This window comes from Chiloscyllium plagiosum, unplaced genomic scaffold (genome assembly GCF_037043375.1).
Source record: "Chiloscyllium plagiosum isolate Xiang-an unplaced genomic scaffold, Cpla_swu_hap1 HiC_scaffold_22, whole genome shotgun sequence".
Lineage (NCBI taxonomy): Eukaryota > Metazoa > Chordata > Chondrichthyes > Orectolobiformes > Hemiscylliidae > Chiloscyllium > Chiloscyllium plagiosum.
The window spans coordinates 18,442,511-18,461,493 of NW_028270160.1; the positions used below are offsets into that span (position 1 = coordinate 18,442,511).

The window sequence follows — 18,983 nt, forward strand, 5'->3', positions numbered from 1 at the left end:
GGCACTGCTTGTCACAGTCCATTCGGGTGTTTCCTTCCTGGTGGTGGAAACTGAATAAAGGTTTGTGCACCTTGCGTCTTTCACTGTGTCTCACACCTGCATACACACAACACGGGTGCTAGGGAAAAAAATAAGCACTACTGCAGTTAGGCAGTAGTGTGGGGGTTAACAAAAATAGAAATGTCAGACGTTCTAAAAAAAACAGGTGTGTCAGAGGTTCTGTTCACTCAGAGCTGGCTCTGAGGGAATTGAATCAGTGTCAAGGATCCTCCAAAGGTAAATAAAGGGGGACTTGGTGATGGGATACTGGCCTCTATAAGAGAAAAAAAAAGATCCCTTTACATTGGAATTTCTGTGAATTGTACTGACATGCAAAATGAAAAAGTTTCATGAAACAATTTTTTCTGTAATGCCTAAGTTCTGTTCTACAAAATGGCTTTAAAATGATATTAATTAAAAAGTGGTACAGGTCAATTTAGTAGGATTGATAATTGACAAGTTCTTGGGATGCTGATCTACATGCCACATTCTTAAGAGATGTGGTGGTAGCGATGTTCTGTGCTTATCTTGCAAAATTCTATGGACTTTTGTTTAGTGTCTAGAGATTGGAATTTGTGGCTGTAATCCAAAAATTTAAAGGAGCAGGAGAGGAAACTGGGAATTACTGGGCTGTTAGCCTGACTTTAGTCATCAGGAAAGTACGAGAGTAGTAGAGGGTTGTGGTGACTAGACACTTGGGGGAAAAATGGATCTGTTTTGGCAGAGTCAGTGTGGATTTATAAAAGGGAAATTATGTTTGACAGACCTTTTACATTTCTTTTTGAGGATGTTAGTGGGATTAAGGGAGAGTGTGTATTTGGATTTTTCAGAAGGCTTTTAATAAGGTCATAGAGATATACAGTGTGGAAATAGACTCTTCGGTCTAACTTGTCCAGACTATCCAGATATCCTAAATTAATCTAGTCCCATTTGGCCCATATCCCTCTAAACCCTTCCTATTCATATACCCATCCAGGTGCCTTTTAAATGTTGCAATTGTACCAGCCTTCACCACTTCCTCTGGCAGCTCATTCCATACATGCACTGCCCTCTGCTGAAAAAGTTGCCCTTTTAAATCTTTTCCCCTCATCTTAAACCTATGCCCTGTAGTTTTAGACTCAGGTTTAACTTAACTGTTTATTCAGTTACTGGTCTTGACAGCTTGATGGCCTTTGAGGGCACTGACACACTGCTAAAACTTTCTTATCTTCAAATAACCCCCTTCAGGGTTCTTAACACTTCAGGTCTGGACTCTTCAAACTAAAACCATTATATTGATCTAAGCTAACTCCTAACTGTTCTGAACTAATCCTTTCCCTAGAAGGAACTGTACTTCCATCTGACAGCAGTTTGATTTCTGTGAACTGATACAAAGGATTTCCAATCTATGGGATTTTCCTGAACTAAAACTTAATTCTTGATTATCTTAAACCAAAAACGAGCAAATGCCATTCACTGTTTATTCTCTTTGATTATAAAACTGTTGCAGTATATTCAAACTCCATTTTATCACTGCAGGAGGGCTCCAGACATCTATTATCAGGCACGTACTGGTTTTAAATGAGGACTCCAGAAATAGAAATAAATGAATTATTAAACATCCTAATGCACATAGACCAAAGCCAGCATACCACCAATTTGAAATCATTATATATTGATTAGGTTAGATTCAATTAGATTCTCTACAGTGTGGAAACAGACCCTTTGGCCCAACAAGTCCACACTGCCCCTCCAAAGAGAAACCCACCCAAACCCATTCCCCTACCCTATCTTTACCCCTGACTAACACACCTAACACCATGGGCAATTTAGCATAGCCAATTCACCTGTATTACATCACAGTAAGATTGGGTGGTTGGACAGGTAGTGATTGGAGTTTATAAGAATGCAGGATTATCCCATAGTTGTGTTCAGTTTTAATAATGCCATGGATACCCAAATTGATGATGTTGCCATAAGATCCCCACTACTCTCAGCTCTTGCAAACTTCTTTGTTGAATTCCATGAGACATGTCTCCGATGGAATGATTCCTAACCTCCAACCCCTTGCATGTCTCTGAAATTGTGTTTGCATCCACATGTGAGAATTTCCTTACACTTCTTAATGGGCCCCGTTCTGTGCTGAAAATCACCTTTGAAATGAAGCAATTAACCAAGCTCTCTTTCCTCGAAGCCAGGGGCTGTCTATTTCTGTCTACTGCACAGTTTCTGGTTTGCAATCAGTAATTTGCTGATTTTTAGTTGGTTCGAATCAGCCCAGCACCTGGTTCTGACACTGGACTTACTTCAGAAACGTGAATTGAAGAAGGCAGTAGTCAGATGTTTCAGGGCAAAAGAATCTCTTTATTTAAATGCAAAAAAAAGTTAAGTATGACTCAAGAAATAAAAGGCAAACACAATAAAAGAGTGAAATTAACACAATTATACAGAGGACAGTAATTAAATACACTCTTAAACAAAGGTTACAACACTATTCAAAGCTAAATAGCAGTTTTAATCACAGGCACTTTCTTCAGGCTCTGGATCAGTGGTGCTGGAAGAGCACAGCAATTCAGGCAGCATCTGTCGAGCAGCAAAATCGACGTTTCGGGCAAAAGCCCTTCATCAGGAGTAAAGGCAGAGAGCCTGAAGCGTGGAGAGATAAGCTAGAGGAGTGTGGGGGTTGGGAGAAAGTAGCATAGAGTACAATAGGTGAGTGGGGGAGGAGATGAAGGTGATAGGTCAGGGAGGAGAGGGTGGAGCGGATAGGTGGAAAAGAAGCTAGGCAGGTCGGACAAGTCCGGATCGGTCAAAGAGACAGTGCGGGCTGGAAGTTTGAAACTAGGATGAGGTGGGGGAAGGGGAAATGAGGAAGCTGTTGAAGTCCACATTGATGCCCTGGGGTTGAAGTGTTCCGAGGCGGAAGATGAGGCGTTCTTCCTCCAGGCGTCTGGTGGTGAGGGAGCGGCGGTGAAGGAGGCCCAGGACCTCCATGTCCTCGGCAGAGTGGGAGGGGGAGTTGAAATGTTGGGCCACGGGGCGGTTTGGTTGATTGGTGCGGGTGTCTTGGAGATGTTCCCTAAAGCGCTCTGCTAGGAGGCGCCCAGTCTCCCCAATGTAGAGGAGACCGCATCGGGAACAACGGATACAATAAATGATATTAGTGGATGTGCAGGTAAAACTTTGATGGATGTGGAAGGCTCCTTTAGGGCCTTGGATAGAGGTGAGGGAGGAGATGTGGGCACAGGTTTTACAGTTCCTGCGGTGGCAGGGGAAAGTGCCAGGATGGGAGGGTGGGTAGTAGGGGGGCATGGACCTGACCAGGTAGTCATGGAGGGAACGGTCTTTACGGAAGGCGGAAAGGGGTGGGGAGGGAAATATATCCCTGGTGGTGGGGTCTTTTTGGAGGTGGCGGAAATGTCGGCGGATGATTTGGTTTATGCGAAGGTTGGTAGGGTGGAAGGTGAGCACCAGGGGCGTTCTGTCCTTGTTACGGTTGGAGGGGTGGGGTCTGAGGGCGGAGGTGCGGGATGTGGACGAGATGCGTTGGAGGGCATCTTTAACCACGAGGGAAGGGAAATTGCGGTCTCTAAAGAAGGAGGCCATCTGGTGTGTTCTGTGGTGGAACTGGTCCTCCTGGGAGCAGATACAGCGGAGGCGGAGGAATTGGGAGTACGGGATGGCATTTTTGCAAGAGATAGGGTGGGAAGAGGTGTAATCCAGGTAGCTGTGGGAGTCGGTGGGTTTGTAAAAAATGTCAGTGTCAAGTCGGTCGTCACTAATGGAGATGGAGAGGTTCAGGAAGGGGAGGGAGGTGTCAGAGATGGTCCAGGTAAATTTAAGGTCAGGGTGGAATGTATTGGTGAAGTTGCTGAATTGCTCAACTTCCTCCCGGGAGCACGAGGTGGCGCCAATGCAGTCATCAATGTAGCGGAGGAAGAGGTGGGGAGTGGTGCCGGTGTAATTACGGAAGATCAACTGTTCTACGTAGCCAACAAAGAGACAGGCATAGCTGGGGCCCATACGTGTGCCCATGGCTACCCCTTTGGTCTGGAGGAAGTGGGAGGATTTGAAGGAAAAATTGTTAAGGGTGAGGACCAGTTCGACCAAACGAATGAGAGTGTCGGTGGAAGGGAGAGGAAAAAACGGAGGGCTTGGAGGCCCTGGTCATGGCGGATGGAGGTGTAGAGGGATTGGATATCCATGCTGAAGATGAGGCATTGGGGACTGGGGAAACGGAAGTCTTGGAGGAGGTGGAGGGCTATGGCTGGTGTCTTGAACGTATGTGGGGCGTTCCTGGACTAGGGGGGATAGGACAGTGTCGAGGTAGGTAGAGATGAGTTCAGTGGGGCAGGAGCATGCTGAGACAATGGGTCGGCCAGGGTGGTCAGGCTTGTGGATCTTGGGAAGGAGGTAGAACCGGGCAGTGCAGGGTTCCCGGACTATGAGGTTGGAAGCTGTGGGTGGGAGATCTCCTGAGGTGATGAGGTTCTGTATGGTCTGGGAGATGATGGTTTGGTGATGGGGGGTGGGGTCATGGTCGAGGGGGCAGTAAGAAGAGGTGTCCTCGAGTTGGCGTTTGATTTCAGCGGTGTAGAGGTCAGTGCGCCAGACTACCACTGCGCCCCCTTTATCCGCTGGCTTGATGGTGAGGTTGGGATTAGAGCAGAGGGATTGGATGGCTGCGCGTTGTGAGGGTAAGAGGTTGGAGTGGGGAACGGGGGTCGACAGGTTGAGGCGGTTAATGTCCCGGCGGCAGTTGGAAATGAAGAGGTCGAGGGCAGGTAATAGGCCAGCGCGGGGTGTCCAGGTGGATGCAGTGTGTGGGAGGTGGGCGAAGGGGTCCTCGGAAGGTGGGCGGGAGTCCTGATTGTGAAAGTAAGCTCGGAGGCGGAGGCGACGGAAGAATTGTTCGATGTCACGGCGTGTATTAAATTCATTGATACATGGATGGAGGGGGATGAAGGTGAGTCCTTTGCTGAGGACTGATCGTTCGTCCTCAGTGAGTGGGAGGTCTGGAGGGATGGTGAAAACTCGGCAGGGCTGGGAGCTGGGATCTGGTGTGGGTGTGGAGCTGGGAGTGGGGTCGGAGCCAGTACCTGGAGTGGGTGTGATGGTGGGGGGAATGGGGGTGGAGGCATGAGCAGGGGTAGTGTTCCCCTCGGGGTTCTGGGGGGTGGGGATAGTCACAGTGGGGTCTGTAGGGGGGCGTGTCAGTAGAATGCAGGTGAGTGGCGCTGATAGGGTCGGAAGTGATGGCAGACACGGCAGTAGGGGTGGCGGAAGTCACTGAGCATGTGGCATCGGCAATGATGTGAGGGCCGGAAGTGGCTGTGGGAGTGGCCATGATGGGGCGGAAGTGACATCATCAATCAGCGTGGGGGTGGCAGCTGCATCAGCCACCTGGCTAAACTTTCTTCAGGCTTCCTACCCTTGCGGTCCCTGCACCACCATCACCCATCTTTCCCTTATTGCTAGCTAGATTAGAAACTTTGGGGTCTTGGGAGTTTCAGCTCACCACGAGGGAAAACACCGTTTTAAAATGTATCCAGTTGCTGAGGTTCTTGCTGTCGGTTCTCTTGGCTTGGAACAGGTCTGTCTCTGGAAGCTCTTTTTCAGATAGCGTTTGGTTGGCTTCAGTTACCTGATGAAGGAGCAATGTGTGGAAAGCTAGTGCTTCCAAATAAACCTGCTGGACTATAACCTGGTGAATGATTTTTAACTTTGTCCACCCCAGTCCAACACCAGCTCCTACGTATCATGTCTCTCTCCCAGATCGGGGCTAGCAGTTATATAGACTTATCTACTCTCACAAATGTGTTGTCATTGTGTTTTTGTTGAAAATCACACAACACCAGATTATAGTCCAACAAGTGTATTTGAAAGTACAGGTTGACAATCCTTCATCCGAAATCCTGAAATCCGAAAAGCTCCAAAATCTGAAGGTTCTTTTGTGAAGTTTTTACCTCATTAACACTCAGATGTGACGTGTCCCAGCACTGGCGGGCCTTGATTCTGTTTCAGGGCCTGTTTTACTCACAATGCGTCTGCTGTTTGGTAACGTTTTTTAAAAATTTCGCCATCAAGCTGTCACTTATTCTGAAATTCAAAAAATTCCGAATTTCGAAAACCAGCTGGTTCCGAGCATTTCGGATAAAGGATTGTGCACCTGTATTAACTTTTGGAGGGCTGCTCCTTCATCAGGTAGCTGTGGAACAGGATCATAAAACACAGAATTTCTAGCAAAACATTACACTGTCGTGCAACTGAAACAATATATTGAACAAACCTAGATCGCTGTTAAGTCTTTCATGTTTTAGAATGGGTCGCAGGTTTCGGTTCATTAATATTTAAATCCAAGAACTTCTTTTAATTCACATTCTTGAGATAACTTAAGGTTTTATGAAAAAAGGTGACATCTCAGCTCAGACAATGCATTAAAGATGCAAGGTTACAGTCTGTCTCTGTCCCAATCTTTAGTCAGACCATTGCTATTTCCATAGTGGGAACTTATAAAATATTATACGGATTGACTGCTTGCATTGACCAGGAGAAAGTGAGGCCTGCAGATGCTGAAGTTCAGACTCGAAAAGCGTAGTGCTGGAAAAGCACAGCTGGTCAGGCAGCATCCGAGGAGCATGAGAGTCGACATTTCGAGCATGAATGCAGGCAGTCAATCCATGTAATGTTTTATAAATTCCTACTTTGGAAATAGAACCAGTCTGACTTCAAGGTTGGGATACAGACAGACTCTAACCTCACACCTTTAAGGTGTTGTCTTCGCTGAGACGTCACCTTTTTTTTATTAAAACCTTAAGTTATCTCAAGAATATGACTTAAAAGAAGTTCTGGGATTTACATATTAATGAACAGAAACCTTGCAGCCCACTCTAAAAGACGAAACACTTAACAGCAACCTACGTTTGTTCAGTATATCATTTCAGTTGCATGATACTGTAATCTTTTTCTATAAAATATGTGTCTTATGATCCTGTACCACAGTTACCTGATGAAGGAGCAGCGCTTCGAAAGTTAGTGCTTCCAAATAAACCCGATAGACTATAACCTGGCATTGTGTGAATTTTAACTTTGTCCACCCCAATCCAACAGTGGCTCCTCCACATCATTGTGTTTTTGGTGTCCCTTGTAGAAGTCAGTTGGTTTCCTGATAGTTAAGAGTAGGTGTGAATGTATTTTGATTAAGCAGAATGTCAGTATTACTGTGCATAAATACATTTCTAAAAATCAGTACCACCTGATGAAGAGGCAGCACCTCGAAAACTAATACTTCCAAATAAACCTCAATTATCCGAATATTAATTATGCGAATATCGGATTATCCGAAGGAGATCTCAAGGTCCCAATAGAAACATTACGTCAAAGAGCTGTGTCAACCCTGATCGCGTCTTTTATTTACAGGTACAATGATTAAAAACAAACTCGGCTCACTGAAATGCTGCCGAGAACAGTCCTGGACAGTCCAGGCACTGTCTCTAAATGACTGACCTCCCGCCCTCTCTCTCTGTCCCCACACTTTCCCTGGAGTTCTACACAGGGGTGAACCCTAAAGCCCCCTTCTCCAGATAATCTCTCCAACATTGTCCTGTACAGGGCAGAAGTGGAACCTGTCATAAAGTTGTGTGTGTGTGTGTGTGTGTGTGTGTGGGGTGGGGCGTTGTGAGTGTCTGTGAGAGAGAGTGCTATTTGGAGACTTACCCTACAAAGGCACTAGCAGTCTTGATGTTGGTATACAGTCCAGCTGTCCCAGAAGAAGGGGGGTGCAAAAGAGGGTTGGGGGAGGTGTTGGACCAGTTTGGAGGTGAGTGGGGGGATGTTGTGGTGGGAGTGGATGGTGTTGGGGGCGGAGGCGTGGGTTGGTAGCGAACGGGGTTGGGGGTGGCCGGCGGGGAGATTGAGGTGGGAGCGGACAGTTTTGGAGGTGGCGGGGGTTGGGGTGGGAGTGGATGGGGATGGGGCAGTGTGGGAATGAACAGGGGGGCGGGGGCTTGTGCGTGGTGTGCTGCTGCCTAGTCTCCTAAATGGGGAGCAGACTTCACAGAAAACTCCGCACCCCGGAGGAAATGAATTAACTGAATAATCAATTATCTGATCGAAATAGTGCCCGCCCGTCTCGTTCGGATAATCGAGGTTCCTCTGTATGTTAGTGTTCCCTCACTGTCGTTGGGTTAGGATTGTGTCACACGTATTCCCTACAACCCAAATGGACTGCAACGTTTCAAAGACACAGCTAATTACCACTTGCTCAAGGTAAATGGGCAATAATTACTGGCTTAACCAACGACATCCACAACCCGCGAATAAACATGAAAATGCCACGTATCTGACAATCCCCGGGTTGTTGCAAATCCCCATAGTTATTTCACCTTGGTGCCTGAAATGAGGAATGGCTCAGCAGCAGGACTGAATTAAATATGAACCCATGACCCAGGGCTGCTACCATTTTCATCACTTTGCTTCCTCACATGTTGCTTATGCAAGTTCCCTCCAGAAGAATTTCTAGTTGGAACATTTGACAGCAAGTAAACTGGGACTATTCATGTGGGGAGGAGTGGGTTCCACATTTATTCACAAGAGAAAATTTATAAATGAACACAACCCAAGTCAACTGAGCATTTGGCAGATCAAAACTGTTTTGTTTTGCTTTCAGAGTGTGGTGGTCCTTCAGAACAATGAAATAAAAGTATCCGATAGAAGGTCAGGGCTTTATCAAGCCCATTGCGATGCATCTCAATGGTACTTTAGAGCCCCACCATGGCTGTCCTGTAAGTTGTACCTTGAACATATTCCATCTCAGGCCTGAATATAAATCACGACTCCCCACACAACTGGGTTCAGAACTTAAGCATGCTATCTGGGTAGCACCAACAGATGTGGGGGCATCCTGAAATGCCTGCCATCTCTTCACAAATCTGATCAATGAGTTGGACCAAAGTGTCTGTTTCTGTGCAGTATGACTCTATGGCTCTATGATCGGATGTGAAGGGTTAACAAAGTATAGATTTGATTTGCTGATTCTCGGAATGTTTAGCTCTCAAAAAGTGTGGCGGTGGAAAAGCTGGTCAGGCAGCATCCGAGGAGCAGGAGAGTTGACATTTCAAGTTTCATTCCTGATGAAGAGCTCAAGCTCAAAACATCAACTCTCCTGCTTCTCGGATGCTGTCTGACTGGCTGTGCTTTTCCAGTGCCACACCTTTTGACTCTGATCCCCAGCATCTGCAGGGACTAACCCTTTCTCCTGGAATGTTTAGCTGTGTCAATTCCATGCTGCTTCCTCTGTATGACATGATGTAGCTTCCCAGAGTGTGGATATCAAACAACACAGCAGGTCAGGCAGCATCTGAGGAGCAGGAGAATTGATATTACAAGCTAAAGTCCTTCATCAGGAATTAGGCTGTGAGCCAAGGGGGTGGTGAGATAAATGGGAGGGTGTGTGAGGCTTGGGGGGAAGGTAGCTCAGAGTGTGATAGGTCAGCAAGGAGGGTGGACCGAATAGGTGGGAAGGAAGATGGACAGGTAAGACAAGTCATGAGGGTGGTGCCGAGTTGGAAGGTTGGAACTGGGAGGAGGGGAAATGAGGAAACTGGTGAAATCCACATTAATGCCATGGGGTTGGCGGGTTCTGAGGCAGAAGATGGCGCATTCATCCTCCAGGCGTCGGGTGGTTAGGGAGTGGCAATGGAGGAGGCCCAGGACCTGCATGTCCTTGGCAGAGTGGGAGGGGAAGTTGAAATGTTGGGCCTTGGGAGAGTGGGGGTTGGTTGATGAAGGTGTTCTGGAGATGTTGTCTGAAGTACTCTGTGAGTAGGCATCCTGTGTCTCCAATGTAGAGGAGACTGCATCGGGAACAATGGATACAGTAAATAACATGTGTGGAAGTGCAGGTAAAACATTGATGGGTGTGGTGGCAAGGGAAGGTGCCGGAAGGGGTGGGTGGGTTGTTGGGGAGCGTGGACCTGATGAGGGATTCACAGAGGGAATGGTCTTTATGGAAACCATGTGGGTGTGGGGAAGAAAATATACCTCTCGTGATGGGTCCATTTGTAGGTGGCGGAAATGGCGGAGGATGATGCGACGTAAACAGAACTGGATGGGGTGGAAGGTGAGGACCGGGGTTGGGGGCGGGGGGGGGGGGGTGGGTTCTGTCCTTGTTGTGGTTGGAGGGGTGGAGTTTGAGTGCAAAATTGTGGGAAGTGGATGAGATGCGCTGGAGGGCATCATCAACTATGTCTTTAAAGAAGGAGGCCATCTGGTGTGTTCTGTGGAGTAACTGCAGATACGGCAGAGGCAGAGGAATTGGGAATAAGGGACAGCATTTTTACAGGAGGCAGGGTGGGAGGAGGTGTAGTCCAGGTGTTTTACCTGCACTTCCACACTTCCAAATACATTTATGTATTTGTTGCTCCCGATGCCGTCTCCTCTACATTGGGGAGACAGGACGCCTACTTGCAGAGCACTTCAGAGAACATCTCTGGGACACCCACAGCAACTGCTTGTGGTTGAACACTTCAACTCCCCTCCCACTCTGCCAAGGACATGCAGGTCCTGGGCCTCCTCATCTTCTGCCTCGGGACCCTCCAATGACATGGAATCAATGTGGATTTCACCAGTTTCCTCATTTCCTTTCCCACCACTTTATCCCAATTCCAATTTTGCAACTTAACACTGCCCTCATGACCTGTCCTACCTGTCCATCTTCTCTCCCACTTATCTGGTCTACCCTCCTCGCTGACCTATTACCATTACCCCCACCTCCATCTACCTCTTGCACTCTCAGCTACCTTCCCCTCCAGTCCCCACCCATTTATCTCAACACACCCTCGGCTCATAGCCTCATTCCTGATGAAGACCTTTTGCCCGAAATATCAAATATCCTGCTCCTCAGACGCTGCCTGACCTGCCTGTGCTTTTCCACCACCACACTCTCGACTCTAATCTCTAGCATCTGCAGTGCTCACTTTCGCCTATGGTGTAGCTTCCTCCATTCTTGTCTCCCATCAGCCTTATCTCCCCTGTTGTCTTCTGGTCTTGCTTCCCAATGTTGCATTGCTTCATTCTCACCTCCAACCCAACTTTTAACTTCAGGATCCAATCTGGCTGAATTCAAACTGAGGACCTGCATTCCATCTCATGGCTGAAAACAGTACAAGTTGTTGTCTGGGACTCCAGTTGCACTACCAACTTCTGCCAGTAAACAGAGTCTGGTAAGTGCCCAGTAAACCTAAGTACAGATACTTTCCCAAATATTTATTTCTTTTAGTGATGCATTTTATTTTGCAGGTTACTTTAGCTAAGAATGCAGGTTGTATACATTTGGTACAGTCTCGAATTTCAATCTATACTTTTTTTTCGAGCATAAAGTCTGTAGGGACTTAACTCCAGCTTTAACATTGATTTTTTTCTGGGAAACCCTGCTTCACTTAAACATATTTCACATAAAGTTGTAATTTTCATGAATGCAACCAAAAATTTAAATGAGAACTCCCTGTATGCCATTTAAAAGTCAACCAGTTAGTTGCGCTGCAACTCGGCATCTTGGTGATAGATTTCAGAAATTCTCCCATCTGGAGCAAATCTAATCTCTTGCAAGTCCTCCCATTGGTGTTCAAAATGAAGGAGCATTGATTCATCAGTGTATATTTAACTGGACATTGAGTTAATGAAGTTAAAAACCACACAACACCAAGTTACACTCCAACAGGTTTATTTGGAAGTATGAGCTTTCGGAGCTCTGCTCCTTCGTCAGGATCATGTGGGGCAGGGTCATGGAGCTGATGGACAAGGGAGAGGCAGGAATGTAGAGCTGCACCTTCACACAGATCATCAAGTGGCAGAACAGGCTGGAGGGGCCGAATGTCTGAATTCGTATGTTCATTGACCACAATGGCCAAGAAATCGGTTTCGGAGGAAACACTAACAGAAAACGACTCCCCTTTGGACTCGGGCAAGTTCCTGGCCGCGGGGGCGGGGGAGGTTTGACTGCAGTTCTGCTCCAGGCCGCAAGAGGCGATGTGACTACAGTTCTGCTCCAGGCCGCGGGGAGGCGGTGTGACTACAGTTTAGTTCCAGGCCGCGGGGGGGCAGTGTGCCTGCAGTACTGTTTCTGACCACGGGAGGCAGTATCAATGCAGTTCTGCTTCTGGCCGAGGGGGGGGCAGTGTGACTGCAGTACTGTTTCTGACCACGGGAGGCAGTGTCAGTGCAGTTCTGCTTCTGGCCGAGGGGGGCAGTGTGACTGCAGTACTGCATCTGTCGGCGGGGGGCAGTGTGACTGCAGTACTGGATCTGTCGGCGGGGGGCAGTGTGACTGAAGTACTGCCTCTGGTCGCGGGGAGTATGACTGCAGTTCTGCTCCAGGCCGCAAGGGGCGGTGTGACTGCAGTTCTGCTCCAGGCCGCAAGGGGCGGTGTGACTGCAGTTCTGCTCCAGGCCACAAGGGGCGGTGTGAGTGAACCCCCCCCCCGAATCCGAGGGGAAAACGGGGTGGATCAGTTGGAGCTCGGGTCTGGCCGGGGAGGATGTCGCGGAGCGGGCGGCTACGGTCCGGAGTGAAGCCGAAGCTGAAGCGCTGGCGGAAAGGGCAGAGCAGCGAATCCAACCCGGAGACCCACCGCTTCCGGGATGCCGCGCGGAGCGGCTTCTTCAGCAAACCGGCCGGTAAGTTCGGCCTCAGCCGGCTGGAAAAGCCGAGGCTTAAAGGCCCAGCTGGAGAGCGGGGCACGTGGGGAACGTGTGACTGAGTCCAGATCCCGGGACTGCGGCCTAAGCCGACCCTTGTCCCAGTGTCACTTCTCGTCCAGAACGGACACGGCGTGCGGTTAGATACAGAGGAAAGTTTTCTCAACATTGACCCCCATCAAACACTCCCAGGACAGGTCCAGCCTGTAGCAGCAGGAGCCGGCCCCTCTGAACCTGTTCTGTGGCTTGTTTATTTCAGACCTATTCCAGCGTTCTTCCTGTACCCTTACCCCGAAGAATACTGTCGAGCTCCTTACTGAAAACATTCAATTTTTTTGGCCTCAGTCGCTTTCTGTGCCAGAGAATTCTGCAGGTTACTCTATAAGTTTGTCACTCTCGTGGTGAAGGTATGTTTCCTCGTTTAAGTCCCATTTCATTTAAGGTTGATCCTTGGTTCTGGTCTCCTTGGTAATCCGGAATATTCATCCGATGTTTAGTCCTTTTAGAATTTCATAGGCTTCTGAGATTTCACCCTCATTTTTCCAACTCCAGTGAATGTACTCCTAAGTAACCCAGTCTGTCTTTGTGTATCAGTCCTAGCCTCCCAGGAGTCAGTCTGGTAAACTTTGCACTCTCTCCATTGTCAGAATATCCTTCATTAGTACATACTGTACATAATACTGTGGAAAGCCCTGTGCAAGTGCAGCGCTCCTGCTCCTGTACCCAAATCCTCTTGCTGTGAGGGCCTGTGTAACATTGTCTTTGCCACTTGTAGCATCTGCATGCTTACTTTCACAAACTGGTGTACAAGGGCACTCAAGGCTCATAACCTCCCCGCTTCGCAAACTATCATAATGATCCGTCTTCCTATTTTTGCTACCTATAGTCCAGGGTTAGGTAGAGTAAAGCTCCCTTTCTTCCAGAAATTTAGTGTGCCAGTTAGCTTGGCTTCTCTCGCTGTCTGAAGTACTTGTGGTAATTCTGTTACTTTGCTTGGGGTTGGGTGAGGAGTGGAGAGACGGTCAGTTCCCCAGTGGGTGCTGATTGTTAGCTCTGTTATAGTTGCAACCCTAATTCCTGTCTTGGATTTGCTGTCGTCCCTGCTGAGTGAGTTGATGGTCTGGGACCAGTGTAATCAACTCTTTGGGTTGTGGTGATACTGTTGGAGACAGGCTTTGGATGGTGAGCTGTTTGATTTGATGTGAGAGTGGGGGTCGGCACAGTGGCTCAGTGGTTTGCACTGTTGCCTCACGGCGCCATGGACACTGGTTCAATTCCAGCCTCGGGTGACTGTGTGGAGTTTGCACATTTTCCCCTTGTCTGGGTTTCCTCTGGATGCTATGGTTTCCTCCCACAGTCCAAAGATTTGCAATTTAGGTGGATTGGTCATCTAAAGTGCGGGGTTACAAGGATAAGGTGGGGGGAATGGGTCTGAGTGGGATTCTCTTTGGAATATGATTCTCTAACTGCATTTAATATTGATCAGTTGATTGTTAACCTCTGATCCCTTTATATTCTCTCCAGGTAAGAGTGATCTGACAGTGGATGTGCTGAAACTGCATAACGACCTTCAATCCAACAGTTCATTGTTTGATCCAAGAGAGAGTTCAGCAGAAGACCCCTTTTCCAAGTGTGAGGAAGGTGCACCCTCAGAAGAAACCACTGGCACCTTTCTCAGTGGCCTGTCTGATTGCAGCAACCTGACCTTTCGGCGAGTGCAGCGTTTATGGGAATCCAATTCTGCTGCCCACAAAGAGGTGAGTAGCAGCATAGTTTCCGAGAGTCAATTACCCAAAGTGCTCTGTGGAAACTGGTGTTCACTGGTAACATTGAACAGTAAGTACCAAGTTGTTAAACTTTGAGCCTTCACTGTTCAAGTAGAGACACTGGGAGTTGACCACTAGCAGCAACACATGGTCCAAACTGATTACATTCATTAATTGTCTGTCTGTTTTACAGGTGTGTGCTGTTTTGGCAGCTGTTACGGAGGTGATTCGATCTCAAGGTGGGAATGAGACAGAGACAGAATATTTTGCAGCTTTGGTGAGCCTTCATTTCATGTCCCTTGCCCTTCTCCCACCTATCACTCCCACCTTCCCAAGAGTCTGGAGAGCAGTGGGAGTGAGGGGTCATTGGGGTGGATTGCTTGGGGTGGGGTGGAAGTGTCAAGGTTGTTTGGTAGTGTGTGGTCTGGTGTGACTGCTGCTTTAACAGATTATTCTGCAGAGACTTGGTTGATTTTCTGTAAATTTCAAATCTGTTTTGCACTGAGTGAGTTTGGAGAAATGAAGAAAGAATCTCTCTGGTCATTGAACGTCAGGGTCTTTGGTCAGTGCGGCAGTGATCTGTCTGAGAGAGATCGCCATCTGGTTGGCAGTGGTTTACGATTGATTAGATTACTTTACAGTGTGGAAACAGGCCCTTTGGCCCAACAAGTCCACACCGACCCGCCGAAGCGCAAACCACCCAGACCCCTACATTTACCCCTTACCTAACACTACGGGCAATTTAGCATGGCCAATTCACCTGACCTGCACATCTTTGGACTGTGGGAGGAAACTGGAGCACCCGAGGAAACCCACGCAGACACAGGGAGAATGTGCAAACTGAGGCGGGAATTTAACCCGGGTCTCTGGCACTGTGAGGCCGCAGTGCTAACCACTGTGCCACCGTGCCACCCACGATTGGTTAGGCTTTATAAATACTGTATGCTTTGTTGAGGCCTGTGGACTGTATCTATGAAGTGAGGTATTATATCTGTCATCCTGCTTCCCCCCCCCCGCAAAATCTTTATTCCGGGCCCTGGAGGGAGAGAGAACAATTGCCCAAGTGCACAGAGACATGAGTTCACGGTCTTCTCTTGAACAATGATTTCTCAATGAACTATGTAGTCATTTTACAGGGAGGAGTATCCAGATAAGGCAACATACAAATTATTTGGGTAACCATTATAAACAACGAGTATCAATAGCAGAAACCAAGCCCTTTACTGTTATACGAGAAAGTGAGGACTACAGATGCTGGAGATCAGAGCTGAAAATGTGTTGCTGCAAAAGCGCAGCAGGTCAGGCAGCATCCAAGGAGCAGGAGAATCGATGTTTCGGGCATGAGCCCTTCTTCAGGAAATGCCCTTCTTCTTTCGGGCATTTCCTGAAGAAGGGCTCATGTCTGAAACGTCGATTCTCCTGCTGTTTGGATGCTGCCTGACCTGCTGCGCTTTTCCAACAACACATCTTTACTGTTATACACTGAGTGTTCTTAACCTTGTTAACTGGATTCATACAATGGATACTTTTCCCCTTGTTAGCTGGCCTTGCATACTGAATGCTTCCAATGTTTTTAAATGGCTCTACATAATGACTGCTTTTCCACCTTGTTAACCCATTACCCTTGTCTCCAGCACCCCATGTTAACTGTAAGTTCTTATCTGATCTGAGTCATGCTCAACTGAACATCTTGTTTCACAAAACGTAACTCTTTCCCTGTCTGCTTATTCCCTGTACACATTCTCATATCCACCCGTGAACTATGTCCGTGCTCCATGGTATCTAGTAGAAATTGCTGACTATCAGCAGGTGAGGATAAGTGAATACATTTCAGGCTGGGCCCCAAATATTATCGAAACAATTTATAAAGCAAAGGGTTTATTTAGATAATGCCAACATGTTAAAAGTTCATTTGACTGTCATGTGAATGATTGTTGAGATAACAGACCAGCCGTGGAGTCAATTACTCATTGCATTTCTGATGGGCAAATCTGTAATTAATCATATTATGATTTCCTGAACTTTGAGTGGATTACAAGAGACTATTGGATGAAGTACTATTAATGTAAAAGGTTTAAGGTTGAGGAGCATAAAAGGCCGGCTGTTACGAATGGTTGTTGTGTGGGAGGCAGTGAACGTGATAACTCCCAGCCTGACTAACTCCTGATCGCATCTCTTTCTCAGATGACCACACTGGAAGCTGTAGAATCTGAGGAATCAATTGCAGCTGTTGTCTATCTGCTGAATTTGGTAATGAGACGGTAAGTCCAAATGTTAGTGAGGTCTGATGTATTGGTAAGAGACCAAGTAGGGATGTCCAGCAATGATTGCACAATGTCCAGCTCTGTCACTATTTCTCAGATACTGAAGTAGTCCATATTCAAATGCAACAAGTCTGGACAGTTTCCAGGCTTGGGTTGAGAAGTGATAAGTAACATTTGCATGATACAAATGCGAGGTAATAACCACCTTCAAGAAAAGACAATTTAACTACTGTCCTGTGCCATTCAATGATGTTACTATCACTGAATCCCTCAACATCCTTCTGTAACTCACTACCTGACTTCCTAAAGTTTGTCCAACATCTATGAGGCACAAGTCAGGAGTGTGATAGAATAGTCCCCACTTGCCTGGATTGGTGCAGCTCCAAAGACACTCAAGGAGCTTCACGCCATCCAGAAGAAAGCATCCCACTTGATTTGTATCACATCCACAAGCATTCCCTCACTCCCATCAGTGACGCTCAATAGTAGCACTGTGTACTATATACAGGATACACTGCTGAAATTCACCTTAAACCTCAGCCTTCCAAATCCATGATCACTTCCATCTAAAAGGACAGCAATATATGGGAACACCACCACCTGCAGGCTCCCTTCCAAGCCACTTACCATCCTGATTAATGATGCTGGTTCAAAATTCTGGAATTCCATCTTTAGCAGCGTTGTGATCTATCAACAGCACATAAACTGCAACAGTTCAAGAAGGCAGCTCACCGTCACCTTCTCAACAGCAACCGAGACAGGCAATAAATGCTGGTCAGTCAGCGATGTCCAGGTCCTACGAGTGAGTTTAAAAAGAATGACTCCGTTGTAATGTTCCAAAATTCACAAATCTGGAATAGGTGGAGTGGTTTGGAAGGTGGCGTGTAACATTATTCATATTGTACCAATGCGGCAAATAGTCTGACCTCAGTGATCAGGAAGTGCTGGAATCCGGAAGTAATGTTACAATTAGAAAGTCATGTTATGGTTAGGCAGAGCCGTCATGGTTTTATGAAAGAGAAATCATCTTCAATAGCTTGCATATGATAAATGTCAAATTCATGATACTAGTAAAATTCAAAATGAATATTAAAATTCAGAGCAGGAATGAGAAGCAAAGGCAGTATGAGAGAAATCCATAACTAAGTGAATCTAAAATTCTTCTATAAACCTATAAACAGTAAAGGGCTGGTAAATGGAGGAATGGGCCCAATTAAAATCCAAAAACAGGATTCGCACATGAAGTAGAGGCCATGGCTTTGGTATTAATTGAGTGTATTGCATCAGTCTGAAAAATTGTGTTGAAAGAGGGAGTAATTGAGGCACTGGATGGCTGAAAAATTGAGAGGTGCTAATAGAAATATTGACTATGCTTAAGGTTGATAAATCACCAGTACCCGTTCAAATGTTTTCAAGGATACTGAGAGAAGTAAGCATGAAAATTGCAGAGGCATGGACCATAATCTTCCAGTTCCCCCTCAATGAAGGGGAGTAAAGAATTGATGCCAAAGAACAGGATTGCTAATGTTACCCCCTTGTTTGGAAATGGGCATGGAGATAAATTCAGCAAGTGCAGGCCAATCAGTTTAACTTCATTAGTGAGAAAACATTTATAAATGTTACTCCCGGACAAAATTAACAGCCACTCGAATAGATGTAAATTAACAAAGTAAATGCAGCTACAGATTTGTTCTAAATAAAATGTTTAACTTGATTGAGTTTTTTTGTTGAAGTAACAGGAAGAATTGATTATGGTGACATAGTTGATGTGGTGTACATAGACTTTCAAAAGCAATTTTGTAAAATGCCAAATAATAGGCTTACCAACAAAATCCATTATATAAAAGGGACAGTAGCAGCATGGATATGAAATTAATTGTGTAAAAGAAGACAGTGGTGATGGACTGTGCTTTTTGAATTAGAAAAGATTTTCTAGTGATGTTTCCCAAGCATTGTTATTAGTGATACTTTTCTTGATCTATAAACCTGGATGGGCAATCTTTTGGATGACGTGAAACTCGGGAAGAAAATCAAGCTGCAAGTTTGATAATTAAAGAAGACTTAACTGGTGGAATGATCAGATCAATGTTAGATAAAATTTAAAGCAGAGAAGCGCAAAGTGATTTATTTGCTTAAAAGATCAAGAGACAATGTGAATTAATCGATATAATTGAGGCGGAAGAGTACAAAAGCAGGGAAGTTAGTACGGGACATTGGATCAATCTCAGCTAGAGTATCG

At 46.5% G+C, this 18,983-nt stretch overlaps 1 protein-coding gene across 1 annotated transcript in view; it reads left to right on the top strand.

The window, feature by feature from the left end:
* The first annotated feature begins 12,505 nt into the window (after positions 1 to 12,505).
* The window catches only part of rrp12 (ribosomal RNA processing 12 homolog), a 53,601-nt gene continuing 47,123 nt past the window's right edge, over positions 12,506 to 18,983 (top strand). The window contains exons 1-4 of the mRNA XM_043712868.2: positions 12,506 to 12,693; positions 14,239 to 14,471; positions 14,674 to 14,757; positions 16,665 to 16,741. Coding sequence (XP_043568803.2) covers positions 12,555 to 12,693; positions 14,239 to 14,471; positions 14,674 to 14,757; positions 16,665 to 16,741 — 533 coding nt within the window. The 5' untranslated portion in view covers positions 12,506 to 12,554. The remainder of the gene's footprint in view (positions 12,694 to 14,238; positions 14,472 to 14,673; positions 14,758 to 16,664; positions 16,742 to 18,983) is intronic.